This window comes from Diabrotica virgifera, chromosome 8 (assembly GCF_917563875.1).
Source record: "Diabrotica virgifera virgifera chromosome 8, PGI_DIABVI_V3a".
Taxonomy (NCBI): Eukaryota; Metazoa; Arthropoda; class Insecta; order Coleoptera; family Chrysomelidae; genus Diabrotica; species Diabrotica virgifera.
The window spans coordinates 179,355,342-179,375,094 of record NC_065450.1 but is presented as its reverse complement, the minus strand read 5'-3'; the positions used below and the strand labels follow the sequence as shown (position 1 = coordinate 179,375,094).

General features: G+C 33.4%; 1 protein-coding gene across 10 annotated transcripts in view; it reads left to right on the top strand.

Moving 5' to 3' along the window:
• LOC114329870 (golgin subfamily A member 6-like protein 22) overlaps positions 1–19,132 on the top strand; it is a 482,825-nt gene extending 463,693 nt beyond the window's left edge. For all 10 annotated transcript variants that reach the window (XM_050658302.1, XM_050658300.1, XM_050658299.1 and 7 more), the window contains 2 exons: positions 4,117–4,288; positions 17,982–19,132. In XM_050658302.1, the coding sequence (XP_050514259.1) occupies positions 4,117–4,288; positions 17,982–18,821 (1,012 nt within the window). In that variant the 3' untranslated portion in view covers positions 18,822–19,132. The remainder of the gene's footprint in view (positions 1–4,116; positions 4,289–17,981) is intronic.
• The last annotated feature ends 621 nt before the right edge of the window (positions 19,133–19,753 follow it).

Sequence of the window (19,753 nt, the reverse complement as noted above, 5' to 3'; positions counted from 1 at the left end):
TTTAATGGAGTTATTAAGATTTGAAAAGGGCCATTTTCGCATTTTTCAAATTTTTAATCGCATATAACTCAACAACAATCAATTTTAGAGAAAAATGACAGGAGACCTTTTTTGCTCAGAATCACCCAAATTATTTGAGAAAATATTGTTCAAAACGAAAAAATTATTTTTGTGAATTTGTTTAAAAAAATTGTTTAAACAATTTTTCAACCACGGCACCGCCCGGCACCCTGTGGATATGTTATAAGGACCTCTTTTTGAGTAAGTTTGTGCAAAAAAATCGAATCGGAATAATTTCGCTAGCGGGGGCGACGATACTGCCCGGTCTATAGAAACTTGCAGCTTTTTTGCATGGAACTTGCAACTTAAGATGACGTCAAAAAAAAGTCTACAATAGAAAAATGGGTGGAAATACATTTGCAGCATTTGCAGCATTACATTTAGAGTTCGCAAAATGCATCCCAAAGTGCAAACCATGTCAAAACCAGTATTAAGGGCTAGATTTTCTTACTCGGGAGTTTTTGAGGTCGCTGAACACGAATACGCCATCAGAAATGACCCAAGGAGCACCTGGTCCTCAGGATTACTGCTAAGGTACGTCATCTTCTGGAGTTTCGCGGGTTTTCGGCACTAAATTGATGCAAATAGATTACTTGGGGATTTTTAGGGTTTGCTGAACACGAATATGACATCAAAACCAACCATCGCGGCGCGTCGGAACTCCTAATACCCTGGGTGACTGCTATACAAGGTATACTTATTAATATGTTCCGAAAGATGTTTAAAATTATTGGAATTTCTTCGAGTCAGGACGAAAGGGATGCAGATGTTGATATAGTTTTACAAACAGTAGATACTGCTATTGGGACCGTGCAAGTTCGGAAAAGCGACACCTGGTTTCATAGCTCAGCAACTTTTTTCGCACTTTTAATTATATTGGCCAATCATATTGGTCCTGGTTGCTGGATAATTGTCAAGACCGTAGTCTACAAAAAATTAAAAGAAGAAAAAGTAAGATTTAGGTTATGTTATTAAAAGGTAAACAATTGTATGTAGTAAATAAAATTAAATATTAAAATGCAGTACTGCAAGCAAAATACAATTAATTAAATATAATTTTATATTAATAATTGCATATCCTATCAATATTGTGAGCAACAAAAAATGTTTCTTCTTCAATGACAGTAGGTATGAAATATACGTCAATTTGACAATTTCATTTGACTATGAATTATTTAGGAAAGTTGCAAGATTTCTAAGCTATTCGCGCACGATCGTTTCTCGTATCCCCTCCAAGTAATTGCACACCGCGAATAGCTTGTAACAAAGTTGTAATTGTCTCTGAGGATACTCGTTCTCCTTTTAGTTGTAACTCCCGCAAATTTAGAAACTTACATGTTGAAACTACCTGCGCTAAGAAAAGTGGAAGCTGTATATTTTTCCAGGAGTCAATCTGAATGCATACAGTCAAACATCCTCTTTTTACATGCCTTTACTGGTTGTGACCCAACCTCAGCAGCCTTTAATAGAGTCAAACTACAATTTTTTTTTTTAATTTTCGAAAAAAAACAGGATATATATTAGCATACAGAACAATTAACAAAAATTTAGCGTTTACTGAAACCTGGAATGCAACGTTTTTTAGGGTTGTATGGTGCGCCCTCCTGTTTCATATCGCTTTGCGTAAGAGACGACTACCATATATACGTCGAGCTGGCTGAAAGGTAGTCTCAGAATGTACATGATGGACTGACACACAGTACACTGACTAATACAACATATAAAAGCAGTTTTTTACAAGTTCAGGTATAGTAAGGGCATGCACTAAATCCATTGGAATATGGTTGGGAGCTGGAAAACAATGAGTTATCTAACATAGGGATGACTCAAGACGCAGGCTTTCCTAACATCATGAGAGTGGTATTTTATAACTGTACTATATATTGTGGGAAGATGTGCGGGTGGAGGCGACATGGATTATAATGTACAGTTCTTCTTTTTTTTTGTAGTGCCTATGTTGTTCCGGATATTGGCGACAATCATGGCAAGCTGTACTTTGCACACTGCTGCTCTAAAACAATTCGTGGTTGTTGTGTTAAACCACGTACGTAGATTTTTCAGCCAGGAAATTCTTCGCCTTTCTAGTTCTTGTTTTTCTTTTACTTTTCCCTACAAGATTAGTTGCAGTAGTCCATCTTTTGCTGTTCCTCATGATGTGATCAAGGTATTCGATTTTAGCTGTTTTTATTGTGGTTAACAGCTCTTTTTCTTTTTGCATTCTCAACAAGACACTCTGATTAGTAACGTGGTCGGTATAACATACCTCCAGGATTTGACGACAAAACCACATTTCAAAAGCCTCAATTTTCTTGCAGGTGGCGTCTGTAAAAGTCCATGACTTAACTCCGTACAGCAGTATAGGAAAGATATAACATCGTAGTAACCTGATTTTTATGTGTATTGATAAATCATGATATTTGAATAACTATTTGAAATGCAGATTGCTTTCTTTATTCTACATTTGATTGTATGGAATGGTCCCAATTTTATTGTCGTTCGTACCAAGTTATGTGTATGTTTTCACTCTTTCTATTTGTTGGCCGTTCACACTAATTCGTCCAAACTGCTGTACCTTCTTAGAGATTACCATACATTTTGTTTTCTTAGTGTTTAGTGAAAGTCCGTATCTCTGATTGATTTCTGTGATTCTGTTTCTGGACTGTTAGCGAATACCACCGTGTCGTCTGCCTGTCTTATGTTGCATCATGTACAGTTGCGTGTAAAAATTGTTTAGGTAGCGATTGCTCTAACTCAGCGATACTCAAACTTTTTCCTTCTTGGGTCACATTATAGCTATTGCCACAGCTTGCGGGCCGCAATTAAGATAAAGTAGTATACAGGGTGTTTGATTGGGAAACGGAAATACTTGAATGGTAAATAGAGGTAAATGAGGCGGTTCTAGACATACTAAATTTATTGCCCCACCGACTTTATAACCGAGTTACAGGGTGTTTTATCGATTTTGCCCATTTCTTTCTGGACCCACAACTTAAGAACCACCAACCTATTTTGCATATATTCCAGGCTCTAGTTATAAACCTATGCACTGCATTTCAATGCCAAGTGCAAGATATTTTCTGTTACTATGGTAGGAGAACCCAAGCGGGGATTTTTGCAGTTACTCGAGCGCGTTAGATTATTACATGGGGAGAAACCTTGTACCCTGAAATAATGAAAGGGGGAGTCCCAAAGTTTCACAAGAAAAAAGCGAATATTTCCCGAAATGAATGACAGATCAAAAAACTAAAAAAAAACGTACTGAAAATTTTTCAAAAGTCTATTGAATGATATCAAACACGACTTCCCATGGAGAGTGGTTGGCGGTAAATTTAATATTTTAAATACGAATCCCGCGATATTTCGCGAAATGAACATCAGATCGAAAAATTGAAAAATACACTTATTCAATATTTTTGAAAAATCTATCGATTGGCACCAAACACGACCCCCACGGCGGTGGGGTGGCGGGTTACTTTAAAATCTTAAGTAGGAGCCCTTATTTTTATTGCAGATTTGGATTCCTTACGTAAAAATAAGTAAGTTTTATTCGAGATATTTTTTAGAATTATGGATAGATAGCGCTATAATCTAAAAAAAAGCGATTGTTGGAAATGGAAAATAAAATTAGTCCCCACTAAAATGGAAAAGTTTACTAAACTTTTTTTGGTTTTAGGACCTACTCTTCACAACCCAAAAGGTCCCCAAAGCGCTCGAGTGACTGCATATTTAGCATACTTTGCTCCCCTACCCCTATTCTCGTGTTTTAATTTCCCGAGATATTTTAAAATCATATTCTGGAATTGATTTAAAATGTTTTTCCATAGCGTACTCCAAATTAACTGGCGGGCATTATTAAAAGCGGAAAAATCGAATATTTCATTCATTATATATGTATTATTCATTTATGTGTCTGTTAAATTTTTATTCGAATTTACGTTAAGGAATGCAAGGAAACTATTTGTTATTTGTTTTCTTAATGATTTTTATTTTGGTTTTTTATTATGTAAGAGTTAACAAATTTGGTTTTAGGTATTTTAACTATATTTCTGTTTATAGGGCCTTGGCAGAAGAACAAGCAAGGCGAGAGGCCCAAACCAAGAAGGAGGAAGCTGCAAGAAAAGCTGAGTTGGCTAGACAAGACGAACTTGCTGCACAAGCTGCCGCTGAAAAAGCTGCCGAGCTAGAACGACAAGCTGAACAGGCACGCAAACAGGAATTGGCTAAACAGGTACTAAAATATTCCATTTGTTGCTTATTTGTTTAAATAAATAATATTTCATATACAGGGTGTCCCGAAAAGAATGGTCATAAATTATACTACATATTCTGGGGTCAAAAATAGTTCGATTGAACCTAACTTACCTTAGTACAAATGTGCTCATAAAAAAAAGTTACAACCCTTTGAAGTTACAAAATAAAATTCGATTTTTTCCAATATATCGAAAATTGTTAGAAAGTTTTTATTGAAAATGGACATGTGGCATTCTTATGGCAGGAACATCTTAAAACAAAATTATAGCGTAATTTGTCCACCTAATAAAAATTTTATGGGGGTTTTGTTCTCTTAAACCCCCCCCAACTGTTGTGTACGTTCCAATTATTAATTCATTATTGTGGTACCTTTAGTTCAACACAACGTTTTTAAAATTTTTTTGCTTCTTAGTATTTTTTCGATTAGCCAGTTTTTATCGAGATGCGGCTTCTTTTTTAATATGCCCTCATAAAAATTTTATGGGGGTTTTGTTCCTTTAAACCTCCCAAATGTTTGGGTACGTTCCAATTAAACTATTATTGTAGTACCGTTAGTTAAACACAGTGTTTTTAAAATTTTTTGCCTCCTAGTCTTTTTTTGATAAGTCACCTTTTATCGAGATGTGGCTTCTTTTTCAAAATATACCTAATAATGTAAATTATAAATAAATTTTCAGATTAGTAACATGTCTCTATAATCGTACTTAACCATATACAAATATGTGGTGGATTCGACAAATATTCAAAATATCTCGATAAACACTGGCTTATCGAAAAAGTAATAAGAAGCAAAAAAGTTTTAAAAATATAGCGTTAAACTAATGGTGCCACAATAATAATTTAATTGGAACGTGCACAAAAGTTTGGGGGGGATTAAGGGAACAAAACTCCCATAAAATTTTTATGGGATGCACAAATTTTACTTTTTTAAATAACTTAATTTTTTTTAAGATATTGCTGTCATAAGAATGCTACATGTCCATTTTCAATAAAAAATCTCTAAGAGTTTTCGATATAGGAAAAAAAATCGATTTTCATTTTGTAATTTCAAAGGGCTGTAACTTTTTTTGTGTGCACTATTGTATATAGGTAAGTGAGGTTCAATCAACCTATTTTTGACCCCAGAATCTGTGGTATAATTTATTACCAATCTTTTCGGGACACCCTGTATATCGTATGTCCTAATAATTTTGTCACATAATATTTATCGAATTTTTTTTAAAGAAGAAATTTATTTAAACTCTTGTTAATAGTTATCATAAATTCAAACTCAACACTTAACTAAACTATAGATACTATCACATAATGTGAAGTGGTCCATTTTACTCTACTAGACGCAGAATGTCTTCGAATATCTCTCATAAGGTCCTTTACAGAATTCAAATCAATCTCTCTTAGTTTTTCGTAAATTCGCCGTAAGCGTACGTTCAGAGTGGACGAGCAAAGAGCAAAGAGCAAAGAGCAAAGAGCACAGAGCAAAGAGCAAAGAGCAAAGAGCAAAAAGTGCACGTTAAGAGTGGAGCGAAGAAAGAGTACGAGCAAAGAGCAAAGAAGTGCTAAACCAGAGTGGTAGCTGGTAGTTACGCGAGACTAGAGTTTAGTTCTTTCCCACTGAAAGTTATTTTCTTTTTTTTTTTTCGAAAACTCCTCATTGAAAACGTGTTACTTCCTAACTCGCGGAAAATGTTAGAGAATTCATCGTAAAGGCAGGTATACATATGCGCTCTGCTCGGTGTGCGAGCCGCTCGCGCGCAGCATGTTCGTCAGATTAGTACGTGTTTTCAAGTGGCGCACAAACGGCACGCACACGGCGCACCACAATCTAACTTCTGTCGGTTTTTCAACACAAGCTTTGATGGTTCGCAATTCGTATTTGGACGAGTTTGCGAGTGGTTTGTTGGTTTTGGCGCGCCTGAGTTGAAAATATCAAAAAACACATTCATAAATTAAAAATTAAACTTTGTTTCTGGTGAACCAACACAGTTGGAAAAAAGCAGATATAATACTATAATTGTCACCGGAAAGCGAAAAAGGTAACGCACAAATTAAAAGAACCTATAGATTTATAGCTTCGTTTCTGGTGAAGCAACGCAGTTGGAACAAGCAGATATATTATAATTGTGTCACCGAGAAGCAAAACAGGTAACGCACAACTTGGAAGAACCTATAGTTCTCTAACTTAGTTTCTGGTGAAGCAACGGAGTTGGAACAAGCAGATATATTATAATAGTTGTGTCACCGGTAAGCGAAAAAGGTAACGCACAACTTGGAAGAACCTATAGTTTTCAGTGACTACCTATTTCGCTTTCCGGTGACACAATTTTAGTATATCTGCTTGTTCCAACTGCGTTGCTTCACCAGGAACGAAGTTAGAAAACTATAGGCTCTTCCAAGTTGTTATTTACCCTTTTCGCTTTCCGGTGACACAATTATAATATATCTGCTTGTTCCAACTCCGTTGCTTCACCAGAAGCGAAGTTAGAAAACTATAGGTTCTTCCAAGTTGTGCGTTACCTTTTTCGCTTTCCGGTGGCACTATTATAATATATCTGCTTGTTCCAACTCCATTGCTTCACCAGAAACGAAGTTAGATAACTATAGGCTCTCCCAAGTTGTGCGTTACCTTTTTTGCTTTACGGTGGCACAATTATAATATATCTACTTGTTTCAACTCCGTTGCTTCACCGGAAAAGAAGTTAGAAAACTATAGGCTCTTCCAAGTTGTGCATTACCTTTTTCGATTTTCGGTGACCCAATTATAATATATCTGCTTGTTCCAACTCCGTTGCTTCACCAGCAACGAAGTTAGAAAACTATAGGTTCTTCCAAGTTGTGTGTTACCTTTTTCGATTTCCGGTGACACAATTACAATATTTCTGCTTCTTCCTACTCCGTTGCTTCACCAGAAACGAAGTTAGAAAATTATAGGCTCTTCCAAGTTGTGCGTTATCTTTTTCGCTTTCCGGAGGCAAAATTATAATATATATCTGCTTGTCTCAACTCCGTTGCTTCACCAGAAACGAAGTTAGAAAACTATAGGTTCTTCAAAGTTGTTCGTTACCATTTTCGCTTTCCGGTGACACAATTTTAATATATCTGCTTGTTCCAACTGCGTTGCTTCACCAGAAACGAAGTTCGAAATCTATAGGTTTTTCCAAGTTGTGCGTTACCTTTTTCACTTTCCGGTGACAATTATAATATTCTGCTTGTTCCAACTGCGTTGCTTCACCAGAAAAAAAGTTAAATTTTTAATTTATGAATGTTTTTTTATATTGATAACGATTTCCGAAGTGAAAGTCGAAACGTCAAGTAAACTTAATTTCAAACTCGAATTGTGGCTTATGCCCAAATAAAATAGTAAATCTTATTTTGTATTTCTCACGCCGCGCCGGTAAGAAGACAACAATGAAATGACCTTTTTTTACATTGGTCCGCATGTATATTTTTTATTTCAGCTTCGAGATGGATGACGTCACTAGTATGTAAATGCCAAAAAATTATAATTTAAAAATAAAAATCGACCTCTTTCCGGATTATTTCTTAAAATCGTCGGTTTACGAAATAATGAATTTATTCCATTTGGTTTTGCCACACTGTAGAACTAATAATTATTATTAAGTTACATTATAAAATTGCATAAAGTTATAAAGGGCCTAGCCGGGTAAGATGGTGAAAAGTGCCCCCAGCTCGATTTAAATTCCATATAGGCCAATTTTTAGCACATATAGAGGAACTCACTTTCTGAAATTTTTAGCCCCCTAGGTGGTCACGTGACCCCCCTAGAGCCTAATTAGGCTTTTTATGTTTTTATTTTTTATCTCAGGCGCATCAAGAGCTAGCCAAAAACTTTATTAAAAAAAGTTGTAAGTTCCAAAAAGATCTATAAGAAAAAAATTTTTTTAAATTTTTTGGCGGGAAATTCGAATTTTTAGAACAATTTTAAACTTTTAAATGATTCTGAAAAAAAAACTAAGACACTCGTTTTTACGAAAATTAATTATAATGTGTATTTTTGCACAATCTTTCACCCTGAATTTTTTCAGACTTTTAAAATTGGTGAAACGTACCTTTAAAAATAAAAAACCGCATTTTTTCAGTTTTTTTTTCGTATTTTGAAACAATTTTATACATATTTTTCAAAAAAGGTAACACTGTTACTAGAATAGGTAAAAAACTGAAAAATAATTGGGGTTTGCTTAATAAAAATTTTTTGTAAAGCCATCCATTTTCAAAATACAGGGCGTTGAAGAAAACAAAATTTTACACATTTTTTACGATTTTGCTGAAACTACTGGCAACATTGTAATAAAACTTGGCGGGATTTAAGAGCTGGTTATTGTGCATATTTTGACATACAATTAATGATTTGATATTCATCATTGGCTCGCATAGGGGTAATGGTCTGAACTTTTTAAAGAATAAAGATAGTATGCCACTGACATATTTCAAATTAACAATCTTTTTTAATTTCTCGTTCAATTTGTGACAAAAAATGTATCTTCTTATTTTTTCATACGACGCGCCATTTTTATTCAAAAAATAAAAGATCTTAACCCTTACAAAGTATTCGAACTTCTAGTAGTTTCTACATCTACATACATAATAAACTCATACATCCATTATCAAAATTAATTCGAATACTTTGGAAGCGTTAAGATATTTTATTTTTTGCAGCAAAACAGCGCGTCGTATGAAAAAATGAGAAGATAGATTTTTTATTGCAAATTGAACGAGGAATTCAAAAATGATTGTTAATTTGAAATATGTCAGTGGCGTACTATCTTTTTTTCTTTGAAAAGTTCAGACCCTTACCCCTATGCGCGCCAATGATGAATATTAAATCCTTAGTTGTATGTCAAAACATGCACAATAACTACCTCTTAAAACCCGCCAAGTTTTATTACAATGTTGCCAGTAGTTTCGGCAAAATCGTAAAAAATATGTAAAATTTTGTTTTCTTCAACGCCCTGTATCTTGAAAATGGATGGCGTTACAAAAAATTTTTATGAAGCAAATCCCAATTATTTTTCAGTTTTTTACCTATTCTAGTGACGGTGTTAAATTTTTTGAAAAATATGTATAAAATTGTATCAAAAAAAACGAAAAAAAAACCGAAAAAAATGCAGTTTTTTATTTTTAAAGGTACGTTTTACCAATTTTAAAAATCTGAAAAAATTCAGGGTGAAAGATTGTGCAAAAATACACATTATAATTAATTTTCGTAAAAACGAGTGTCTTAGTTTTTTTTTCAGATTTATTTAAAAGTTTAAAATTGTTCTAAAAATTCGAATTTCCCGCCAAAAAAATTAAAAAAAAAATTTTCATATAGATCTTTTTAAAACTTACAACTTTTTTAAATAAAGTTTTTGGCTAGCTCTTAATGCGACTGAGATAAAAAATAAAAACATAAAAAGCCTAATTAGGCTATAGGGGGGTCACGTGACCACCTAGGGGGCTAAAAATTTCAGAAAGTGAGTTCCTCTATATGTGCTAAAAAGTGGCCTATATGGAATTTAGATTGGGTTGGGGGCACTTTTCACCATCTTACCCGGCTAGGCCCTTTAAAAAGTCATCGTCGTTCTTTGAATAGGGAATCTTTCGATCCCATAATAGTCCAGAAAGCCACTGCGCATCCGCTAGGAAAAATATTCTGATTCGGATTTTTTGCACAATATTACTCGAAAAGGACCCCTTTTAACAAATGTACATGTTGCCAGGACCAAAAGGTGGTCAAAAATTTTTTAAACGTTTTTTTTTTTGTTTTTTTCCTAAAATTATTTTTTTGCATGGAAAAAAGGTCAACAGGAAAACTCAAGAGTTGGTCTGTGCCCATTGAATTGGCAAGTACCTAGCATCTTCGAGCAGGGAACCATGGCACCCTTTTAGCATGTGTTCCACTTTATCTATTAACATCGACTTGTAGTCATAACATTTTAACATATTACATTATGTAAACCATATATGATGATGTTAACACTATTTACAGTGTGCTAGTTTCAAAATACTCGGCAGGATGCACTGAAGATGTTCTGTTTAGAACGAAAACGTTCTGCATTCCATGACATTTTATTGTTTTTAATAAACGATTTTATACCAGAATACATCTCGAAGTTTTTACTTCTGTATTGGTTTTTTAAACTATGGTATACAGCCAACTATTGGGATTTTCCCATTGATTTTTTTTTTTATTTTTAAAGTCCATATTTCAATGCCTTATAGGAGCACCGACCATATATTTATAGCATTGCTAGCATTATGCCATAGCAACATGGCATGATGCTAGGTGTCATTAATATATGCATCAGTATGATGATACTCGTGGACATATTGAAGCAATTATCAATATAGCTCTGACAATTTAAAGCCTGATCCCTTGACCTTACCACAAAAAGATCGGGATACACTCCTGTTAGAAATTGCGCAACAAACAAGGATTTTATCTGCAAATTTCGCTTTAGGTATATTCCCATGCAACATTGTCAGGACATTCCTCTAACTTCTCCCTATAAAATCTATTGTTTCCGTTCGTTTCAGAATTACTTAAAGTAATAGGTAGCTATTTGTATAACAAGGGAGGAAAGTGCTACTTTTCCTCTCGAGAATGAAATTTACTGCCCGAAGCGTAGCGGAGGGCAGTAATCATTCAAGGGAGGAAAAGGCACTTTACTCCCATGTTATATATACAGGGTGTAACGAAAATACAGGTCATAAATTAAATCACATATTCTGAGACCAAAAATAGTTCGAATGAACCTAGTTTACCTTAGTACAAATATGCACATAAAAAAGTTACAGCCCTTTGAAGTTACAAAATGAAAATCGATTGTTTCGAATATATCGAAAACTATTAGAGATTTTTTATTGAAAATAGACATGTAGCATTTTTAGGGCAGGAACATCTTAAAAAAAATTATAGTAAAATTTGTGCACCCCATAAAAATTTTATGGGGGTTTTGTTCCCTTAAACCCCCCAAACTTTTGTCTGCGTTCCAATTAAATTATTATTGTGGTACCATTAGTTAAATTCAATATTTCTAAAACTTTTTTGCCTCCTAGTATTTTTTCGATAAGGCAGTTTTTATCGAGTTGCGGCTTCTTTTGTTTATGTTTACATAAAAATTTTATGGGGGTTTTGTTCCTTTAAACCCCCCAAATGTTTGTGTATGTTCCAATTAAACTTTTACTGCGCTACCATTAGTTAAACACAGTGTTTTTAAAACTTTTTTGCCTCTTTGTATTTTTTCGAGAAGGCACTTTTTATCGAGATATTACTTCTTTTTTTAATATGGATCAAAATATACCTAAAAATGTAAATCATAAATAAATTTTCATATTATTACCAAGTCTCCATAATCGTACTTAGCCATATACAAATATGTGGTGGATTTGAAAAATAGTCAAAGTATCTCGATAAAAACTGAATTTTCGAAAAAGTACTAAGAGGCAAAAAAGTTGTTAAAATATTGTGTTTAACTAATGGTACTACAATAATAATTAAATTGGAACGTACACAAAAGTTTGGGGGGGTTTAAAGGAACAAAACCCCCATAAAATTTTTATGGGGTGTCCAAATTTCACTATATTTTTTTTTTAAATACTACTACCATAAGAATGCCATGTGTCTATTTTCAATAAAAGATCTCTAATAGTTTTCGATTTATTGGAAAAAATCGATTTTCATTTTGTAACTTCAAAGGGCTGTAACTTTTTTATGTGCACATTTGTACTAAGGTAAGTTTTTACTTACCTTTAAGGTAACTGTTTTTGGTCCCAGAATATGTGATTAAATTTATGACCTGTATTTTTGTTACACACTGTATATATGATTTTCCACCTTCCTCAAATAACAAGTCATTTTTTCATTTTTAAATAATTTATTTATGTAACTAACTGACAAAATTTATTATAGAACTAAAACTAAAAATAGGTACATTATAACTGTCAGCTGTCAAGTATAATTCAAATTATTAATGTAAACATTCCATCTATCCATTATTCGAAAATATGTCTCGCAAAAAGTTGCTTATTTTTACGTCAAGAATCCAAATCTCCAAAAATTTGGGGCTCTTATTTAAGATTTTAAAGTAACCCCCACCCCACCGCCGCGCCATGGGAGATCGTGTTTGCTACCAATCAATAGATTTTTCAAAAATATTGAATAAGTTTATTTTACAATTTTTCGATCTGATGTTCTTTTCGCAAAATATCGCGGGGTTCATATTTAAAATTTTAAATTAACACCCACCCCTTACCGTGGGGGGTCGTGTTTGGTATCATTCGATAGATTTTTGAAAAATATTGAAGACGTATTTTTGAGTTTTTCGGTCTGACGTTCATTTTGGGAAATATTCGTGAAAGTTATTGACTCGGCCATTTCCTTACTCAATTCGTCACATTTTTAAAATATACACTCTTTTGGATGTACTTAACTTACTTTTTCTTAATTTCGAGTTTTTCTTAGGATAGATTTTTTTTTCGGACCCCCCTTAACGAACTCCCCTGTGTTAAGAGCCAATAATATGGTAGAAGTACATCTGCAGGGTACCAGGTTTCTCCCCATATGATAAGGTAATTTAGATAATACATGCAAAACAGTGAAAATTTCAAAAATCTGACGATTTGAGCGGGGCGTAAGGAAATGGGCGAGTCACAAAGTTTCACAAAAAAAGCGAATGTTTTTCTGAAGCTATTTCTTTTTGGTAGTTTTGCAATTAAATATTCTAAATGGAAAATAAGCCACAATTTAATTAAAAAAATGATTTTTTGAACGACAACGTCATTGTCAAAATACAAAAAATTAATAAATTCAGCAAAAATGTTGTTGCTTAGCAAAAAAATTCTTCTAAGAATTTAATTTAATCTGACTCATTTATATCGGCAATTCTGACATATATTACACATTTTAAAGTAGAAGACTTTAAAATGGTATTGCCAATATTTGTGAGTTACGTATATTTCTCGAAATGAACGTCAGATCCAAAAATCAAAAACCCGTTATCAACATTTTTTAAAAATTAATCGAATGATATCAAACACGACCCCTCACGGAGAGGGATGGGGGGATAATTTAAAATGTTTAATAATTTGAAATGTTGAACCCTGCGATATTTCGGGAAATGAACATCAGATTAAAAAACTGAAAAATACACCTATTAAATATTTTTGAAAAATCTATCGAATGATACCAAACAGGACTCCCTACGGAGGTGGGGTGGGGGTTATGTTAAAATCTTAAATAGGAGCCCCCCTTTTTTATAGCAGATTTGGATTCCTTACGTAAAAATAAGTAACTTGTATTCGAGACATTTTTTCGAATTAGGGATAGATGGCGGTATAACCGGAAAAAACAATTGTTGGAGATGGAAAATTAAATTAAAAATTGAAAGTCTCCCATTTTATGAAAAACAACTTAAACCATTTTTAGGTTTTATGACCACTCTTCACTACCCAACAGGTCCCCATAACGCTCGATTAAGTATAGAATAGAATAGAATAGAAATATGCTTTATTGTCATGAAAAATTGTACAATTTTATCGACAAAGCTTATAAAAAGTCAAGAAAACAAAACAATAACAATCCAATTTACTAAATTTACATAAATCGTCAATATATTTACAATAATAACAATAATAATGAAGTTAAACAAAAGTAATCAATTGCAAAATTTAGGTAAATTGCAAATGCATAGTCTACCTAGTAATTAATAAGTTTAAAAGTTAAGTTGCTTCATATGACACCCAACTATAGACAAAAAAAAATGATAATAAAAATACTACTTGTGCAAAGGGTACTGTAATTTCTTAGTTATTGATTAAGAAAATCTTAAAAATTTAGTGCACAAAGTGCAAATTTAGCGTACTTTTCTCCCCTACTATTAGCATGTTTTCAATGACATGTCATTTTTGATCATGTTATTGTTAGTTTATGTACAACGTTTGAAGCCACCATGTTTTATAATTACTAGGGAGTCCATTTTTGTATTTAACCCAATTTCCTAAAAATTTTGTGCTCTTTCGAACACGCTAACTTATATATAATTGAATTTATTCCACTGGCTGATACACACTCTATGTTTATCTTAATCCTATAGAAAATTGCAAATACTAATAATTTGGTTATAGAACTTACTTTTTTATATAAAGAAAGAAAACTAAATTTTTCTATGGATGCTATACAATGTGCAACTTCTCTCACTACGTACATACCTACATTCAAAACGAACAATTTCTCAGGCTGTGAGAAAAGTCGGCCATTGCAGTGAGAAATATTTTTTCTCACGGGTTCCATACGTAGAATCGCGGTTTCCATGGTAACATGCACAATACAAACACAATTATATGTTTGTCAAATAAAATGTGTCAAATCAAAACTTACCAGGAGTTACCTTCCAAAGCCCTGATTTATGAGCTATTTATGAGCTCTCATATTCCGCAAACTAAAAATTTTGAGCTCGTTCCACTGAGCAGGAATTTGATACTTTAGTGGGGGGGGGGGGGGGCTGAGTCAGCCCCACCACTACTTAAAAATAGGAATATTGGATCGGTTTTTGCGGCAGAATTACGAGCTATTTATGAGCTCTTGAAATTATATAGGTTCGATTTTTGAGCTCATCCCCTTCACCCCCAAACAACCCTTTAATTGATTTAACTTAAGAGAAAAATGCTGAGAAAACTTAAAATATATCGTATTGCGGATATAATTCGTATAGCTTAAATACTCTAAGAATAAACTATTAAATCACGTGCATTTTGATTATTGAGCTACAACCCCTTCGCAAGAAAACTACCCTATCTTCCCGGCTTAAGAGAAAGTTGTACTTAAAATGCATTAAACTAATTATTTGGCGACTACACATCATTGAATAATTTATAAGCTTCCAAATTACGCGCATTTAGATCAGTAAATTGCAAATTATTTTGTATAGTGCAGTCACTGAAGGTAAAAATCAACGATTACCTTCAATTTCGGTGAACCTTCATCGATTTTCACGAAAATTGGTCATTGGTTAGAGGATACGTCAAGAAACAAAGGTGACATGATACCACCTTGCGCCTTTACCCTGAGGGTGGATATACCGCCCCTTCTCGGGGGTGAAAATTATTTTATTAAAAATAACTGCACAAATCAATAAAAGAACAGATTAAAAGTAAAATTTATTATATAAAGTTAATAAAATATGTCAATACTTTTTAAGTTATTAAAGATCAAAGATTTTAATTATTCGTGAAAAAAATGCATGTTATGAAGCGGTTTTTCGTAAATCACTGAAAAACTGTAAGTTTTTACAAAAAAGTTAATAGTAGTTTAATTCGTACAGCTTATATTCTAAGAATAAACTCTTAAATCACACGCCTTTTGATTATTGAGCTACAGCCCCTTCGCAAGAAAACCATCCCATATTCCCGGCTTAAGAGAAAGTTGTACTTAAAATAATTTAAATTAATTATTTGGCGACTAGATATCGTTTAATAATTTATAAGCTCGCAAAATATACGCATCTCAATTATTGAATTGCCATTTTCTTTCTATAGTGCAGTCACTGAAGGTAAAAATCAACTATGACCTTCGATTTCGGTAAATCTCCATTCATTTTCACGAAAATTGGTGAGCGGATTTTGAGGCTATCAACTTTCTCTGGAGCTCATTTTTGATAGGTATTTCTAAGTACTTTGACAAGTATTTAGTACCTAATTATTATAAAATGAATCTCTTTCCCGTTATTTAAGCTTGAATTCTTAGATTTGAACAGTCGCAGAAAAAAATATACATTTAATTACCAATAACTTACTTTAAATTAACATTAAAGGGTTTTTCAAGTAAGCAATTTATTATATTTTTTATTAGCTTCAATTTTAGTGATGAACACTTTTTTGTAAAAACTTACAGTTTTTGAGTTATTTATGAAAAATCACTTTAAAGCATGCATTTTCTTTCACAAAAATTAAAATATTTGATCTTTAATAACTCAAAAAGTATTGATTTATTTTAATAACATTATAGAACAAATTTTGCTTACAATTTGTCCCTCTCTCTATTTGTGGGGTTATTTTTAATAAAGTAATTTTCACCCCCGAGAAGGGATGACATATGCCCCAGGTTAAAACCCCAAGTTGTTATTGTTAATTCGTGAAAATGAATGGAGATTTACCGAAATCGGAGGTCATAGTTGATTTTTACCTTCAGTGACTGCACTATAGAAAGAAAATCGCAATTCAATAATTGAGATGCGTATATTTTGCAAGATCATAAATTATTAAACGGTATGTAGTCGCCAAATAATTAATTTAAATTATTTTAAGTACAACTCTCTCTTAAGCCGGGAATATGGGATGGTTTTCTTGCGAAGGGGTTGTAGCTCTATAATCGAAAGGCGCGTGATTTAAGAGTTTATTCTTAGAATATAAGCTATACGAATTAAACTACTATTAACTTTTTTGTAAAAACTTACAGTTTTTCAGTGATTCACGAAAAACCGCTTTATAACATGCATTTTTTTTCACGAATCATTAAAATCTTTGATCTTTAATAACTTAAAAAGTATTGACTTATTTTATTAACATTATATAATAAATTTTGCTTTTAATTTGTTCTTTTATTGATTTGTGCAATTATTTTAAAAAAATAATTTTCACCCCCTAGAAGGGGCGGTATCCACCCTCAGGGTAAAGGCGCAAGGTGGTACCATGTCACCTTTGTTTCTTGACGTATCCTCTAACCACTGACCAATTTTCGTGAAAATCGATGAAGGTTCACCGAAATTGAAGGTAATCGTTGATTTTTACCTTCAGTGACTGCACTATACAAAATAATTTGCAATTTACTGATCTAAATGCGCGTAATTTGGAAGCTTATAAATTATTAAATGGTATGTAGTCGCCAAATATTAGTTTAATGCATTTTAAGTACAACTTTCTCTTAAGCCGGGAAGATAGGGTGGTTTTCTTGCAAAGAGGTTGTAGCTCAATAATCGAAACGCACGTGATTTAATAGTTTATTCTTAGAGTATATAGGCTATAGGAATTATATCCGCAATACGATATATTTTAAGTTTTCTCAGCATTTTGCTCTTAAGTTAAATCAATTAAAGGGTTGTTTGGGGGTGAAGGGGATGAGCTCAAAATCGAAACTATATAATTTCAAGAGCTCATAAATAGCTCGTAATTCTGCCGCAAAAACCGGTTCAATATTCCTATTTTTAAGTAGTGGGGGGGCTGACTCAGCCCCCCCCCCACACTACAGTATCAAATTCCTGCTCAGTGGAATGAGCTCAAAGTTTTTAGTTTGCGGAATATGAGAGCTCATAAATAGCTCATAAATCAGGGCTATTTGGTTTTTGATTTTTGCAAGTGGGGGGGGGGGGCAGCTCAACACGGGTTTTCAAAACTGTTCAAATATAACTGGTAAATATAATTTTAAATAAATAAAAGTATATAACTATTAAGAATATTAAATACCTACACAATGTGTATAATATGTACTTTATTTCAATTTTGGCATATAATCTACATAAAAGCACCTAAATTATTTAATTTTGAAGTTTGAACTCTTGACGAAACTGCATCCATAGAAAAAGTACAGTGTACAACACGTGAAAAAACTTTTTTCTCTCTTGTTGTACAATATACAATACTAAAAACAAATCCAACTAACTAGTGCTATTTGTTTTCAGGCTGAAATAGAAAAGGCTCGCAAGGCTGAAGAAGAGCGCTTACGTCAAGAAGAACAACGCAGACAAGAAGAAGAAGCTAAAGCAGAAGAAACAAGAAAGCAGCAAGAACGACTTGAAGAATTAGCTCGCCAAGCTGAAGAAGAAAAACAAGCCGAGCTCGCCCGACAAGCAGAAGAGCTTGCCGAATTAGCGAGGCAAGAGGCTGAATTAGCTGAGCAGGCCAAACGAGAAGCAGAATTAGCTGAATTAGCCAGACAAGAAGAAGAACTAGCCGAATTAGCCAGACAACAAGCAGAATTAGAAGAATTAGAACGAAAAGAAAAGGAATTGGCCGAACTTGCAGAAAAGGCAAGAGAGGAAGCTGAGGCTGCTCAAAGAGAAGCTGACGAAGCTGCTAGACAACAACAAGAAGAAGAGGAACAACTCGTTGCAACTACTACAGCTGACGAGGCTGACAAAGCTGAGGAAGAATTAGCTAAGCAGCAAGCTGAATTAGAAGAATTAGCTAAACAGGAAGAAGAATTGGCTGAGTTAGAAAGACAGCAAGCTGAATTAGATGCACTAGAAGCAGAAGCGAAAGCTCTTGAAGCTGAAAATGAGCCACAACCTGAACCCGAAGAAGAAGACGAAGAAACACAAAAGCAAAGAGAAATGGACGAACTTATTCAACAAAAATATGAATTAGCTGAATTGGAAAGACAGCAGGCTGAGCTTGATGCTCTTGAAGCAGAAGCCAAGGCAATGTTAGGAGATGACTTGGAACCTGCAGGTGCTTACGATGATGAAGACGAGCCTGCAATAGCTGAAGATACTCCAGTACATTCAGATGTTGAAGAATAATATTACTTTTCTTTATTAATATTATTTAAATTTCTAATACAATTCTTACAAACAAATTAGATTTTAAGACTTTTGAATAATTTTGATATGAGTTCATCTTTGTTTATATTGCTTATAGTGACGCATTTATGGTTTGCATTTTCCTTAGTTTGTTGTATGTCAATAGGTCTATTTATGTTGTTTTTTAATTTTTACATTAGCGACTCTCTAATATTTTCTTCCTTATACGTAATTGCGAGGAAATGTAAATCTTGTTACTAAAGTTAGTTGTTATTCCTTCTCTGTTTCTGTAATAAATGTTGATGTTTTCAGATTTGGTTTATTTAAAATGACTAAATAGATTTTTATAAGTCAGCGATATCCAATGGACCGAGTCAGGAAAGATGAAAATCAACAATAAAACAATATACTTACTATTCAAAAAGTCAAGACAGTTAACACAGATATGGTGTCAGGATAATACTAAACAAAAACATTTATGAAGCTGTAGTTTTCACTCCATACTCCAATTGAATTACAATTTTATTAAACCAGAGTAAACCCAAAGTAAACAACGTACAAATTTATGCTCCAACTGCGAAGCAGAGAGCAGAGAGCGAAATTGAAACTTTCTACGAAAACCTAGAAAATATTTTAAAATCCATTAAAACGCAGTATGATACAATTATAATAGATGGAGAGCTAGAGCCGAAAAATCATCGTCATAAGTAATATGGAGTATTTCCTGTGAAATGTGTCTATTGTATATTGATAGTTATGATCCCTTTCAGGCTGACACCTTAGTGGATACAGGAAGTAGCAATAAGGGGTGAAAGGGGAAAGTTAGTGCAGTCATTAAAGGTTTTCACCTCCTATTTTGTTAAACCCCCATCGATTTGCATGAAAATTGGTGACTAGTTAGAACATACCCCAAGAAAAAAACTGATTTGGTG